A 15122-nucleotide genomic window follows, 5' to 3' on the forward strand; every position below is an offset into this window, starting at 1 on the left:
TGTCTGCCCCGCCTTTGTCTGCTCCTCCCTGTCTCCACACCTGTTCCCAATTGTGTCTCATTGTCTTTTTGTATTTAAGTGAGCGGATTCATTAGTTACGTCTAGTCAAGGTTAGGTCTCGTCATTTGTATTAGTTTAGTTCTCGTCCTTTTTACTGTCTTTGTCTTTATCATTTATTAAACCCCATTGCTTTGAAGCTATCCTGTGTACGGGTCCGTCTCCTTCCTTCCCTGGTTGTGACAAGCAAGTAGCAGTTTACAGAGTCAGTATCAGCTTAGATTAAAATAAAGATCTAGACATTGTTCAGAATTAAATATTCAATGTATAGAACATACTTTCTGTGTTAAGTATTTTAAAAAAATTGTAAAATTTAGTTTACTTTCAAAATTAAACACAGTAATCCCTCACCGTTTTGCGGTTCAAGTTTCGCGGCCTCAGTGCATCGGTGATTTTTTTAAAGATTATTCATCGAAAAATAAAAATAACAACGGTTTCCCAGGTTGCCAGACAAAGAGAGAAACTCTCTCAGAGGTTTTGTACATACCCACGGGCACTCAGACAAGGCACGTGATTGGCTCCCGGCACGAGATCTGAGCTGATTGGCTGCGCATCATCGCATCCTCTCCCAGCTTCTTCCCTTGTTGTACTGTATCTCGCCACTCTCGTTCACGCTGTCAACTGTGTCTCGCGTATTGTGTTTTCGTTAAGCCCTTACAATGCCTCCCAAGCGCCGTGCGCTTGCAAAAGATTCCGCTAGTGAGCCCAAGAGGAAGATTATGACCATAATTGAAAAGGTCAAACTAAGGTTTTATAGTTAAATAGATTTAAGTAAAATATATGTGAGTGAGTGAATGTATAATATTAAGGTTTTAAAATTAAATGGATTTAAGTAAAAAAAATATATATATATATAATGTATGTAAGTATAAATATACATATTTTAAACATTCTGGTACCCATATACGGAAATTCCTAGGGTGGGCACTCCTACTTCGTGGATCGCGAGGGGTTCCGGTCTCCATTAACCGTGATAAACGAGGGATCACTGTATTACTGTATTCACATGTATTCTAATGCAACTTACGTTATTTATAAAAAAAAATAAACAATTGACTTTAAAGTTAAAACTAAACATATTTTAGCTTTCTTTAAATTGTCCATTTTTGTTATTGCAAGAATTTATATTTTCTAATATACCACACTTGCTTTTTTTACTGTGGTCATGTGTATTCTATAAGTTATTTATAATACATTTATAAATTATCACACACAGTTCCCAGCTTTTGGTAGCTATGATCTCAGATATTCTTAAGGTTGTATTATTGTTATTGTAGTTCCTGTGAAAAGGTCATCTGTAAAGGCCTTTTTTGTGGAATTTCTTCTAAACAAATATGATATATAACTTTTCAATAAAAATGAGTTGTGGTTGTGTGTGACAAGCACCTGAACAGGCCAGTAACACAGCATTATATAAACTCAGGAACAATGTGGCAGCTCTCTATTCAGTGAAGAACTCCATTCAGGTATTTATAACACACACACACACCCATACATTTGTATATTATTGTATATTATCTTAATTATATTATAATTAATCAAGATTGATAGACTCTGATGTAGGAAGCTGGTTGCACTTATGGTCAATACCATGAAGTAGCTCGGCAGGAGACACTGAGGTCATGGCATGGGGAGTGGCTCTGTATGTGTGTAAAAACTCAGTGACAAAGGCTTTCAAAGGTTTACCTTCGCTGTTGGCTGTCTGTAAGCAGTCCTTGAATACTCTGTTGAAGCGTTCTATTTCCCCATTTGCTTGTGGGTAATACAATGCTGCTGCAATGCTTGATATCTCTGTCAGCAAGGAAGGATTCAAACTGAGCTGAAACAAACTGAGGGCCATTGTCAGTGACCAGTTCGAGTGGATTTCCTTCTCTACTAAACACAGTGGCAAGCAAGTTCATAACAGTCATTGAGGTAATACCTGAGCTGAAGGCAATCTCAGGCCATCAGCTATAGTAGTCTATGAGAGTTATTGCAAAACGGCAGTCAGGAGGTGCAGTTTGAATAGGTCCCACGATATCCACAGCTACCTTTTCCCAGGCTGCAGTCGGAGTAGGCACAATTTGTAGCGGGGCAGCACGGGTGATGGCAGTTTTGTCATGCTGCAGGCTGGTAGAGCATGACTTAATGGCAGACTCAACCTGTGAATCTATGCCAGGCCAGCAATACAAGTCTCGCAGTCTTTGTTTTGTGCGAACGATCCCTTGGTGTGTGGCATGAGCTAACTGAATGAGCTTTGATTGCAGAGCTTGAGGTACAATCACACGATGAGTGCCGCAAATTATGTAACTATCCTGCACAGCCAGTTCATTCTGGATACGAAAGTAAGGTGTGATGACAGGGTCTAGGTTTTTTGCACTCCCAGGCCATCCTTTAGAAATGTAGAGTCTCACCTTCTGTAGCACAGGGCATGCATCACAGGCTCTTGAGAGCTCTTCAGCAGTGACAGCTGCAAAGTCAGCTGACACAACAGCCACCATCTCCAGCTCAGGATCTTGATGTTTTTCTGTAATGGGAAGAGGCAGACGTGACAAGCAATCGGCCGTAACATTCTCTCGCCCTGGTTTGTATTCAATGTTATAGTTAAAACACAACAGGTGAGCAGACCATCGGGCTATTCTCATGCCTGCACATCCAAGGCCTTTGGTTGAGAGTAAGGTAGTCAGAGGGCTGTGGTTCGTCAAGTAAAGTGACGACCCCACAAGTAAGTGTGGCACTTTTCAGTTGCCCAGACACACACTAAGGCCTCTTTTTCAATTGTAGAGTACTTGCGTTCGCACTCGGTCAGTGCTCTAGAGGCGACTGCAACTGTCTGTTCTGTATGGCCCTGGATTTGTGTCAGCACAGCGCCAATGCCGTAATCTGACGTGTCAGTTGTGATGACTGTCGGCAAGGAAGGATTGAACAAGGCAAAGAAGTTTTCTGGTTGTAGGCCAGGGGCAGAAATGAGATGGACAACTCAGACTTCCTGAAGTGGCATTTAGCTGTGTTCAGATTCAACCCACTCTCTTGTAGGCAGTGAAGGACGGCTTTCAGCCTCGTGCCATGAAGTTCAGGCGTCTGACCGTATACTATGATGTCGTCTAGATAGCATTGCACACCTTTTTTATCTGCCAGAATCTGAGACATCATCCGTTGGAAGGCACTCGGTGCTGAGGCCAAGCCATATGGAACTCTTGTAAAGCGAAAAAGTCTGTCATGCGTTATAAACGCTGTAAGAGCTCTGCTGTTTGGGTGTAACTGGACTTGATGGTAGGCATTTTGCAAATCGATTGTGGAGAACATAGTTACACCACAGAGCTCAGTAAAGACTTCTTCGATGTGTGGCAATGGGTGACTGTCTATCACCACCACTCTGTTTGGCTCACGTAAATCCACACAAAGACGAATGCCACCAGTCTTTTTCTTCACGACCACCAGAGGAGACACCCAGGCAGACGAGTCAATTCTCTCTATGAAGCCTTCTGCTTCGAGTCTTTTCAACTCCTCTGAAACAGCATAACAAACAGCAAATGGAGTCTGCGAAGTTTCTGCTGAACTGGGGGCACATCTGAACGCATTTTAACTTTGTTGGTAAATCCAGTAGCAATGCCTAAAGCCTCAGTGTTGTTGACAGCAGTTCGATCCTCTGCTGGTGAAGCAGGTGGTTCAACGTGTCCATTTTGAATTCGAAGGTGCAGATGTAACAAGGTTAAAATTGTTTTATTTCACAAGATTTTCCTGTTAATACGCATTGGGTACAGTTCTACAATTGTTTAAAACAGTGTTTATAAAAATACATTAAAAAGGGTCTGTAAGGAGGTGATGGTTCCGCTTTTCTGTCTTTCTCCTGAACGAAAGAGTGTTACTGATGTGTGAGCTGAGGCTGCCGTGAAGGCCTGTCTATATAAAAATACATTCTCTATGCAGACCCAATCCAGCGACCTCCTGTCTTTCTTCACTCATTCCAAACACAACGCAGACCACAGAAGCATACGGTTACACAGAGCTGTGAAAAGATCCATTCCGAGCAAAGATGTCCCATCACGGACAATGTAGAAGTCTGTTTGCGTGCTATGGTTGCAGTATGTAACAGTAAGGTGAAGGCATCCAAGGACAGGAATAGGTTTCTTCATGTAGGTCACTAGACGTACTGTCGGCTTTTTAAGGGGCAATGCTGAACCTGTGTCTACAAGCAAATCTGTGGTAAGTAACTGTCCATCTTTTACATGAAGAGACACAGTACAGGTAAGACATTTTGCCTGTGACACAGTTGAAGTAGGAGTAATATTTAAGACTCTTAAGATCTGGCACAGTACAGTAACTTCTTGCACATTGCATGTGGAAGCTGTGCTGCGACAAACTTTGGCAAAGTGTCTTATTTTCCCATATTGTTTGCATTTTGCATGTTTAGCAGCACATGTTGTGTTGTTGGCTAAATGTGAATTGGATCCACAACGGTAACAAGTCTTGCATTGGGCAGTGTAAGTAGGGCCATTGTGTGTGCGTGTTGCATTTGATTTCGGTGTCGTTCTACGTTTGTGTGTGGCAGCACCACCTCTCGATTGAACGAGTTTGATTGTAGCCTCAGCTGCGGGAGCCATCGCTTTCGATTCAGCCACTGCAGTTTCAATTTGGGACGCAATTGTAATAGCTTTCTGCAGTGTGAGATCTGTTTCTAAAAGTAGACGTTCTCTAATACGTCCGGAGGACGTTTTCTCTATAATCTGATCCCTAATCATGTCATCAGCGAGAGCGCCAAAATCACAGTTCAGAAGCAAATCCCGTAATGCAGCAACGTATTGAATAGTAGATTCGCCGTGCCTCTGCGCAGGCTGACGAAATTTATTCCTCTCCGCAACCACGTTCACTTTCGGAACAAAAAATCTTGTAAAGCATCACATGCAGACTTGTAAGATGTACCAACATCCGGAAGTATAAGAAAAATCCGCTGGCCTTCTGTGCCCAAACAATGAAGCAGCAGCACACGCTTTTGTTTGTCTGGCATCTCGTTAGCAGTGACTTATTGAGTTATAAAGACTTATAGAACATTGTCGGCTCACCAGGAGTGTCCAGGAAAGCTGGGGGTTGTGAAATTCCAAGAAAAGCCATTCCTCGTCGCCAATATGTTGTGTATGTAGTAGAAAAAGAAAGCAGTCACAGCCAAGGTTAACTATAACTTTCTTTACTCCAAACTTCTTCATACACAGTTCTCTTTCTCTCCCCATACATACGTATTCTGTTGAATAACATAGGTACATCGTGCCACTAACTGGGCAGGAGGTGTATTGCACTATACCACAGTTGCTTTTTCAGGTCCTGCTGTGAATAACCTGTCTGTTTTCTTTGTTTGCCCTGTTCTCCATCTCTTTTTCTATCATCTGTCCTCTCTTAGACAGGGTCACTGGAAGGTCAGACATTTAGGAAGACAGGGAAGCTGGTGTCACTGAGTGCCCTGCTAAAAAAATAGCATTGCTGGTCCAGCTTAAGGTATGTTTTGCATGCTGGGACCAGCTTGGTATGGTGATATGCTGGTCCAGCATTAGGTGCTGGTTGCTGGTGTGCTGGCCGACCAGCCTGGGATGGTGGTGTGCTGGCCGACCAGCCTGGGATGCTGGTGTGCTGGTCAACATATGTTGTCTTTTGGATGCTAGTGTAATCCCAGCAAGACCACAACAAAACCCATTTGTTACATATCACATTTCTTAGTGCATATTCATAGTTAAATAAAGACCAAGACAATTTTCTAGAGAATTGTAATTCACTTTTTAATAAAGAAAAACATTCTGGATTTTCCTATCATTTACATGGCTTTCTTATATATATATATTAGAGATGAGCCGGATACTCGGCTGAAACGAGTATCCGGTACGGATAAAGCACTTCTGCCAAGTACGAGTATTATACGAGTAATACGAGTCAATATCTGTGCTCGGATTGAATGAAAATCATCATTGGGTATCTGATTGTGTCAGTGTTCTGTGATAGGCTAGTCACAGCGCCCCTCCCCTACACACATACAGATGTATAGTGTTGCTGTGTCTCGCTCTGCTCATTCACAGTCACACACAGAACAGCTCTCTGTCTCTCCCTCAGTCACTCGGGTTCGCGGGTCTTTTCCGTTAACGTTTAGGGTTTCTTCAGCTTTTTACTTCGGGTTGTAACATTAATAATACATACTTACTAACCAGTAGAGTTCTGGTAAACGTGGGTTCATTCAGACGTGGTGTTTGCTTGGTAGAATGCGACTCGCATTGCGTCTCTGCCTGTCGGAGATTTTTTTCTTTTTTAAACCTTCAGCTGTCTCTAACCAATAACCAGACACTGAGTGTCTGACACGTTTTTGCTGTATTTCATAAAAACATAAAGGTAGTAAGCTAGTGTTATAAATATTACAGATTAATTATTACCGGTTAAACCCCGCCCATTTCAAGACAAGCCCCGCCTACCGGGTTAGGCCCCACCCACTCCGAGTACAGATACAGATACAGATAATTCATATGGTTAACAGATATGGATACAGATAATGCTGTACTCGCTCATCCCTAATATATATATATATATATATATATATATATATATATATATATATATATATATATATATATATATAATATATATATATATATACGTGTATATATATATATATATATATATATATATATATATAATATATATATATATATACGTGTATATATATATATATTATATATATATATATATATATAATATATATATATATATACGTGTATATATATATATATATATATATATATATATATATATATATATATATATACGTGTATATATGTATATATGTATACGTATATATGTATACGTGTATATATATATATATATATATATATATATATATATATATATATATATATATATATATATATATATATATATATATGGTTAACCAGCTACACCAGCCCCGTTTTGCTTGAAAACACCATGACTATGCTGGCCACCCAGCTATACCAGCACTATACCAGCATGAACCAGTAAAAACCAGCCTGGACCAGCATGGAATTCATGCTGGTATATGCTGGATTTTTCATCAGGGTGAACAGCAGTTACTGGATTGCTCCTGGAAATATGGGAACATTCGTTGCGGAGGTGGCTTGATGGACCAGGCTTTTGACTATATTAAGGACAACAAGGGAATTGACACAGAAGACTCCTACTGTATCCTTATGAAGCCACTGTGGAACACTCAGATGAACCCAATTTGATGGGCAATTTTATACGTTTGTATAATTGTTTAAAACCCGTACTTGCTTTTGGTAGGATGAAAGATTTTTACCAAAGCAATTATTTATTTTAGCCATCAAGCCTGCTTTTTTGTACAATATTCATAAAGCACCCTATATCTCACTCTTGACAGGATGGGGACTGCAGGTTTAATCCAGACACTGTGGGAGCCACCTGCACAGGCTACGTGGATAATAACCAGTGAAGATGAGAATGCTCTACAGGAAGCTGTGGCAACCATCTGACCTGTTTCTGTCGCTATAGATGCAGGCCACATATCCTTCCAGCTCTATGTATCTGGTGAGTCTTACACATACATTATAAACCAATCCTGTGTTACTAACCGCTCTTACAGATGCTTCCAGAATAATATGTATGCTATGATTTAGTGGTTTACATTTATTTAGCATAAAATAAATTATTAAAATAAAATAAATAAAATAAATTGCCTTATGACTGCAATTTGTATGAAAATTATTTAGCTCTTGGAATTTTTGAAAACCAAGTTTTGTGTAATGATGATCTGTTTTATGAAATGTATAACATGAAAGGTACATTCACCAGGGAAAGGGCTACAGGAAGTGAAGTCATGTATTCTGGACAAGGAATTTGTGTGAAGGGAACAATGTCCACTGCAGGCAAGGCAATAATGAAAGTTGAAATTCGAGAAACACCAAAACTAGACAGACATGAGCAAAACACTGCAGATTCACTGCAGATCAGTGGGTCAGTGACGGATGATTGAATATGTCTACTGTATAAACTAATACACTCTTATACTAAACTCAAAATCATTAATTTCTCTGTTGCATTGTTGAATATTTCTTGCTAGTCCATCTATTTCTATCTTACTGTACATTAACACTCATTAATCTCTCAATGAAATGCATTTGTCTGTTGTCAAAATGTGCTGATAAAATGCTAAACAAAGCAGATTCAAGATCAGGGGATCAGTCAAGGATGACAGGATTGTAACGTGTTGACTATGAATAACAACTGATAATATGCCTATGAACTAATACACTACGACTACTATAAACTAATACTCTATTACTACTACTACTACTGTCATTTCTCAATATATGCCATGCATAATAAACTATGATCAGAATACTTAACAGTTGTTTAAGTATTTATTATTACTGTAACTGCAAACACTGTACACATGATCAACATACAGTAGACATGAAAAATATTACTTGTGTGTTGATATGTATGTGAGAATGCAAACAAAACATGCTGTAGTGAATACTTGATTCATTCAAGAGATTCCTGGTTCATATTCTTAATTTTTAAAAGTTTTCACTATTTTAACTCAATGGTTCCGGCCCTGGTCCTAGTGTATGCCTTATCCTGCACATTTGATTTCTCTGCTCTTAATGCTCCTAATTCTGCTGATGCACTGATTAACATTCCTTCTAAAGTAAATTTGAGTTGTGTTAGAGCCAGAAACAGGAGTTAATCCAGATCCAGGATTTTTAGACTCATACACAACAATACATTAATTCAATATTATCTGATACAGTACCAAATCAATAGAAAATTCACTTTTATTCTTACCAAGCAAGGTACTGGAGTTAATAATGTGCCACATTGCTAACCTTTTTTTTTATTTTTATATTTGCTCAAAAAAGGCTACTGTAATTGTATAATCTGTAACCATGGAGAATCTGGACAGTTTGGTATATTATCTACATTTAAAACTATTCTTTAAACAAGTGAAATACTTGATAAGTAGCTGATGAGTTAATTAATTATTATTTGTTATTATTTGAAAAGTTAATGTGCAAAAGTCACTCTGTGCCTGAAAACAGGCATTTACTAGAAGCCATTTCATGCCATAATTTGCTTGGCACTGAGTATTTGACAAATCATGACAACTAAAGTGAAAGATTGTTAAAGTAGAAAATATTGATACTAAGAATTGTTTGATTATTATGATTCTTTTAAAACATAACACTTAATCCCATTAATGATGGCTTAACACACAAACTCAGATTTTTTTTAATAGCTGTCACACTGACATTTTTCTTTACACCTTTAAACCAGAGGATAGCTGGCATTTGTGGCAATACCACACTGGTTGTTCTTGTTCCTTGACATCTTGATGTAACCTTTGTCACCCCAGTCGAGACCCCAGCTGTAAAGTAAATGTAAATTAAGGGAGGAATTGAGTGGTTATTATGACCCACTGGACTATATCTTCAGTCATATAATTTAAAGCTGACACAGTTATTTTAAATTGAATTTTACATTTTATAAAAGCAATAATTCTAAATATTATATATAAAATTATTCATTCACCTTTTAGTTATTTAAATTCTGAAAGTCAAAATATAGAACATACTTTTGATGATAATAATAATAATAATAATAATAATAATAATAATAATAATAATAATAATAATAATAACAACAACAAAAATAAAAATAAAAAAAATAAAATTATTATTATTATTATTATTATTATTATTATTATTATTATTATTATTATTATTATTATTATCATCATTTTTGTATGGTGCATTACATGAAATATATTAAAAAGTTCTAGATTTTTAAATCTTAACCTGTTCTTGACCAGCCAGTAATCTTTTTTTTGTTTCCTGCCATAACCAACAGCCAGGACACCATGATCCAGCTCAGTGCTGCTACAGTCTGGCTCATCGTAGATACCTTTAAGCAATTATGTGGTGGTCAGTTATTCCAGCATTATGGAATCAATTACTATATTTATTAATCTGTTATTTAACAGACCATAGATTATGTCAAATAAAAGCAGACCACTAAATGACAGCATTAAGACTCAGTTTTAAATGTGAGACTCACCAGATTTATAGAGCTGGAAGGATATGTGGGCTGCATCTATGGCAACAGAAATTGGTCCAATGAAGGCCACAGCTTCCTGTAGAGCTTTCTCATCTCCACTGTTTATATTCACATAGCCATTGCAGGTGGCTCCCACAGTGTCTGAATTAAATCTGCAATTATCATCCTGCAGAAGGCAAGAGGAAAGGGTCATTAAGGATAATAGTGGTAGCTCAAGTCTTAAGGCTCTGGTTTGTTGATCAAAAGGATGGAGTTCTAGCAGCAGCTGCTCGGCCTGTGAGCAAGTGCCCCCCTGCCACAAGGGTGCTATCATGGCTGACCTTCACAGTGCTGCAATGTACATGTGAGAAATTGAATGCCTTCTCATTCATGACAAAGATCCTCTTACTGCAGATTACTGTCAATTATAAAATAGTATGCTAGCTGGGTTAATAAATAGCTATCCTCTAAAACATTTTTTAGACATATTTTTATGTTCGGCTCACTTTGCCCTCATAAGGATAGGACTCCTCTGTGTGAATTCCATTGTTGTCTCTAATATATTCAAAAGCCGTGTTCATCAATCCTCCCATACAACCAAAGTTCCCATATTTCCACGAGCAGTCCACCAACTGCTGCTCGCTCAGTGACACCAGCTTCCCCGTCTTCTTTCGAGTCTGACCTTCCAGCGACCCTGTCTGAGAGGATACATGAAAAACAAAGATTTCTATCCACAACACATCTGCAAATGGGTCCACTTCTTATATGTAGTAGCAACTGAGGCACAAAGGCCATGTTGCATGTGTTAAGACTGCCCTTACTGCACTGAAGGCCCAGCAGGATCCACATTCCTGCTGGTCTTTAACCTCAGTCACGTATCCCTCTTTAATCCAGTCCACAGTTTTTGGCAGAACAGCTCCCCCTCGGAGGAATGTAGCTGCACTGTCTCCTGTGGTAATGCTAAAGGATCTCAGACAGCCTTTGAATACAGAATTTCTGTACTCCTGGTTATCCTGTTAGAGATGGAGATGCAGTGAAGTCAGCTATATGTTGTAGTCTTGTTCATCAGTGAAATGGATGCTTTTCTGGTTCATGCATTTGAAATGTTTTTATTCCTTTTTATTCTCTCTTTCCTCCTCTCTCTCTCTCTCTCTCTCTCTCTCTCTCTCTCTCTCTCTCTCTCTCTCTCTCTCATCCTTTAATTTCTTCTGTAAAACAGCAATTATTTTTTTATTTAGGAAGGAGGGTAATACTTTCTGGAGGAGCCGAATAAGCTTTTATTACCTACAAAACATATAGGTAATAAAAAAAGTTCAATTCATTACAAAAACATAAATTTTCATGTAACCCAGGATAATGAAGTCAGGGGAGATCAGTATAATGGCAAAAAGTATTACAGAGTTTTTTTATTGTCCTAAATGAAAAATCACTGACACATTTTGTCAGTAGCTGAGTTAATGCAACAGAGTTTATTGCTCTATTTTGCCTCCAAGTAGAAATACAGAGACTCATTTTAAATTCCTAAATTGTCGAGATGAATAATTTCTTTTCAAAAATATATTACTTACCATGTCTGCAAAATAGGTCATGCCAAGTCTGAAGCTCTTAATGCCCTGGTCAGCCTGCATGTTGTGTTTCAGGACCAGCTTATGATTTTCCATCCAAATCATCTTACGCTGAATCTCCTCCACTGCAGACTTATAGATCTTACCTAGAAGGAAAATAATCAACTGATCCTGACAAAAACATATTGTACTTTGTTACTTTTTTCTTTATCAATTTAAATAAGAGTGTGGATGTGAGACAACCAAACATGTAGATTTTCAGGTTTAACAGTTTGATTAGATATAAAATCATTTCTCACCAAACTTCAATTTCCAGTCATTGAACTCCAGGTCTTCCAGAGAGACACTGTCTACACTGGCCAGAGCCACAAGAGTGGTGAAGAGGAGCAAAATTCTCATTCTGCAAATAATATTTTATTATGTAAGGATTTGCTTTCTTTAGTCCACTGTCCTTTGTTACTGCTATTGTCATTTCCCCACACTTGGACTCACATATATGTCTCTTTAAAATAAAAGGTGTGCTCAACCAGTCTACATAATATATGTATATCCAGGTGCATGTGGTATGTGGTACGTACCTCATTTTGTGTGTTTCTTGAAACTTGAATTGTTCTAGGTTTCTGTCTGTCTGTTTCTGAACTGTCATAGGTTTCCTGTTATAAATAACTGTGGCTTTGATCAGCTGATGCTCACACACATGACCGCAAGAAATGAAAGATTTTTTTTTTTGTAGAGGAATTGCATAATTGTATCCAGAAATGATTCTACACTATGGTGGACATGACCCTTGCTTGTTTTCTCATCATGTATCATTGAATCAAGTGATTAGCATTGAAAAATATAAGATAGCAGCCACCATATTAGAAAAGCAGACTTTCAAACTACTCCATAAAAACTTGCAAACTGACTATATAAAAAGGGATACTAAGCTCTTATTTTCTTCCAGTTTCATTTTCACTTAGAATTGTTACGTTTTAAAGTGTTCAGTTTCTGAAACCTCTGAATGACTTTTAATAACTAACCTCAAAAACTAATCTAAACATAACATGAAAAACAGTTAAAGAATAGAAATCTCTATCACACTTTAAATTAGCATATACTATGTCTGCACATAGTTGAGTGATATGTATAATATCCATCAAATTTATTTTACAGTATTAGGTTTGTTAGATTGATTCTTTAGGTTGGTTTTAGGTTCCAAAATAATTTCAATTCCCTTGATTGACCACTCAACAATTAAGCAGAGTTTCACTCAATAATCTTCCAGTCTCTTCTGTTTCAGAAGACTTTTTTTGTCTCTCCATTTTATTGTATAGTGTATATGGGGCAGTGGCGGCTCAAGCAGTTGTTAATTAACGGATCGGGGTTCAAGCCCCAGCACTGCCAAGCTGTTGGGCCCTTGAGCAAGGCCCTTAACCCTCTCTGCTCCAGTGGTGCTGTATCATATCTGACCCTGTGCTCTGACCCCAACCTAAAATGTTGGGATATGTTAAGGAAGAATTTCACTATGCTGTAATGTGTATGTGACAAAATAAAAGCTTCTATTCTAAGCCTCTGTATCATGGGCAAGTGGTATGTTGAACTGCTGATTGTGGTTTGTTAGTTGAAATCCCAGGACCACCAAGATGCCCCTGCTGTGCCCTTGACCCACAAATTCTCAGTTGTATGAAAAATGAGAGAAAAATCCATTAAAATAAATTCAATTTTATTAGTTATAGTGTCTTTAACAATGCAAATTGTCTCAAAGCAGGTTTATAGAAATATAACAGAGAATAAAAATGACAAAGTTTAAAATTAAATTGATATATTTATTTCTAATGAGCAAGCCTGAGGGAGATAAAATATGAGTCACTCTGCATAAGGGAATCTGCCAAATGCCGTAAATGTAAATATCATTATTCAGCTGCTGAGTCACACTACAATTCAATTTGTCACTCTATACAATGTGCAAATCTCTAATCTCTAATGATTTTATACTGTGTGCAATATATACTAATCACTAGGTATTGGAAGCCTAAATTATTCCACATTGTACACTGTTGATGTCACTCTATACTTTCATTTGCAATAATTAAAATCACACAAATAAAATGAACAATGATGAAATAGGAAACCAGTAACTAGATTCTGGAAACTGGAAATTCAGTAAATAAGTCTCTGACTAAAATCCTTTTCTCAGTTGCTCTTTATACATGAGTTCATTTCCAAAGAAAGGGGAAAGACAAAAGGATCACTCACACCAGGAAAAGCTGAAATGAAAATCCCAATTTAATACTCATCAGCAGTATAATTTTGCATGAATATATTAGCAATTCATTTTTAATTTAACAAAGGTTAAATTGAGACTGTGTATTGCATAAATATATCACATTGAAAATCAATTCATGTAGTTTTTTTCCACACACCTGAAGAAAAGCATGAATATCATTGCAGTTTTTTTGTTACAGTAACTGCTTGCTCCATGAATGTGTAATCCCTTTAGTTCCTCAACAGCACAGGGAACTCAACACCAAGACTACTGTATGTTAGTTTGGAGTGAGTTTTGTGAATGCACAGTAGTACAGTTTTATAATTGCCATAATTTAGTAACAGGCAACTTCTTGTCCTGAAAGCGGTGAATGAATACTTTCAGGAACATTGATCCACCATATCACGCCCAAGTAAATTCAATGACATCCACCTGGACCTGAACTTTAAAGGCATGTTTAGAGCTCATATTTCTGGCCAATCATTCTAGTCTCCACAGCTGCAGACTTTTGACATGATTTGCTCCTGATGATTTGTGCACAGTGACTCACAAAGGCCTTATGATCTCTCGACAAGCTGTCGTAACTGATGCAACAAAATTTCAGAGCGATTTCCATTGAAATAGGTCCACAAAAAGTCATAAGACTTCTTGCACAGAAGCAGACTTAATGCCTTGGCTGGAAATTCAGTAAAAATTTTGACAAGCTCAAAGCTTTCTCTAAGCTTCCACTGATTCAAGAGCTGACTAGAAATACAGGTGCTGGTCATATAATTAGAATATCATTAAAAAGTTGATTTATTTCACTAATTCCATTCAAAAAGTGAAACTTGTATATTATATTCATTTATTACACCCAGACTGATGAGCATGTATGATTATGTACAGCACTCAATACTTAGTTGGGGCTCCTTTTGCCTGAATTACTGCAGCAATGGGGTGTGGCATGGAGTCGATCAGTCTGTGGCACTGCTCAGGTGTTATGAGAGCCCAGGTTGCTCTGATAGTGGCCTTCAGCTCTTCTGCATTGTTGGGTCTGGCATATCACATCTTCATCTTCACAATACCCCATAGATTTTCTATGGAATTAAGGTCAGGCGAGTTTGCTGGCCAATTAAGAACAGGGATACCATGGTCCTTAAACCAGGTACTGGTGGCTTTGGCACTGTGTGCAGGTGCCAAGTCTTGTTGGAAAATGAAATCTGCATCTC

At 37.9% G+C, this 15122-nt stretch overlaps 1 protein-coding gene across 1 annotated transcript; it reads right to left on the minus strand.

Annotated features, from left to right (window-relative positions):
- Nucleotides 1-8532: 8532 nt before the first annotated feature.
- On the minus strand, nucleotides 8533-12305 carry LOC132852069 (procathepsin L-like). Its single transcript, XM_060879099.1, has 8 exons — nucleotides 12245-12305; nucleotides 11966-12066; nucleotides 11670-11812; nucleotides 10923-11114; nucleotides 10608-10799; nucleotides 10123-10288; nucleotides 9864-9969; nucleotides 8533-9433 (listed from the first exon to the last, which is right to left on the minus strand). The coding sequence occupies exons 1-8, from the start codon at nucleotides 12247-12249 to the stop codon at nucleotides 9334-9336; spliced, it is 1005 nt and encodes a 334-aa protein (XP_060735082.1). The 5' UTR covers nucleotides 12250-12305; the 3' UTR covers nucleotides 8533-9333.
- Nucleotides 12306-15122: the final 2817 nt, after the last annotated feature.

This window comes from Tachysurus vachellii, chromosome 10, assembly GCF_030014155.1.
Source record: "Tachysurus vachellii isolate PV-2020 chromosome 10, HZAU_Pvac_v1, whole genome shotgun sequence".
NCBI lineage: Eukaryota > Metazoa > Chordata > Actinopteri > Siluriformes > Bagridae > Tachysurus > Tachysurus vachellii.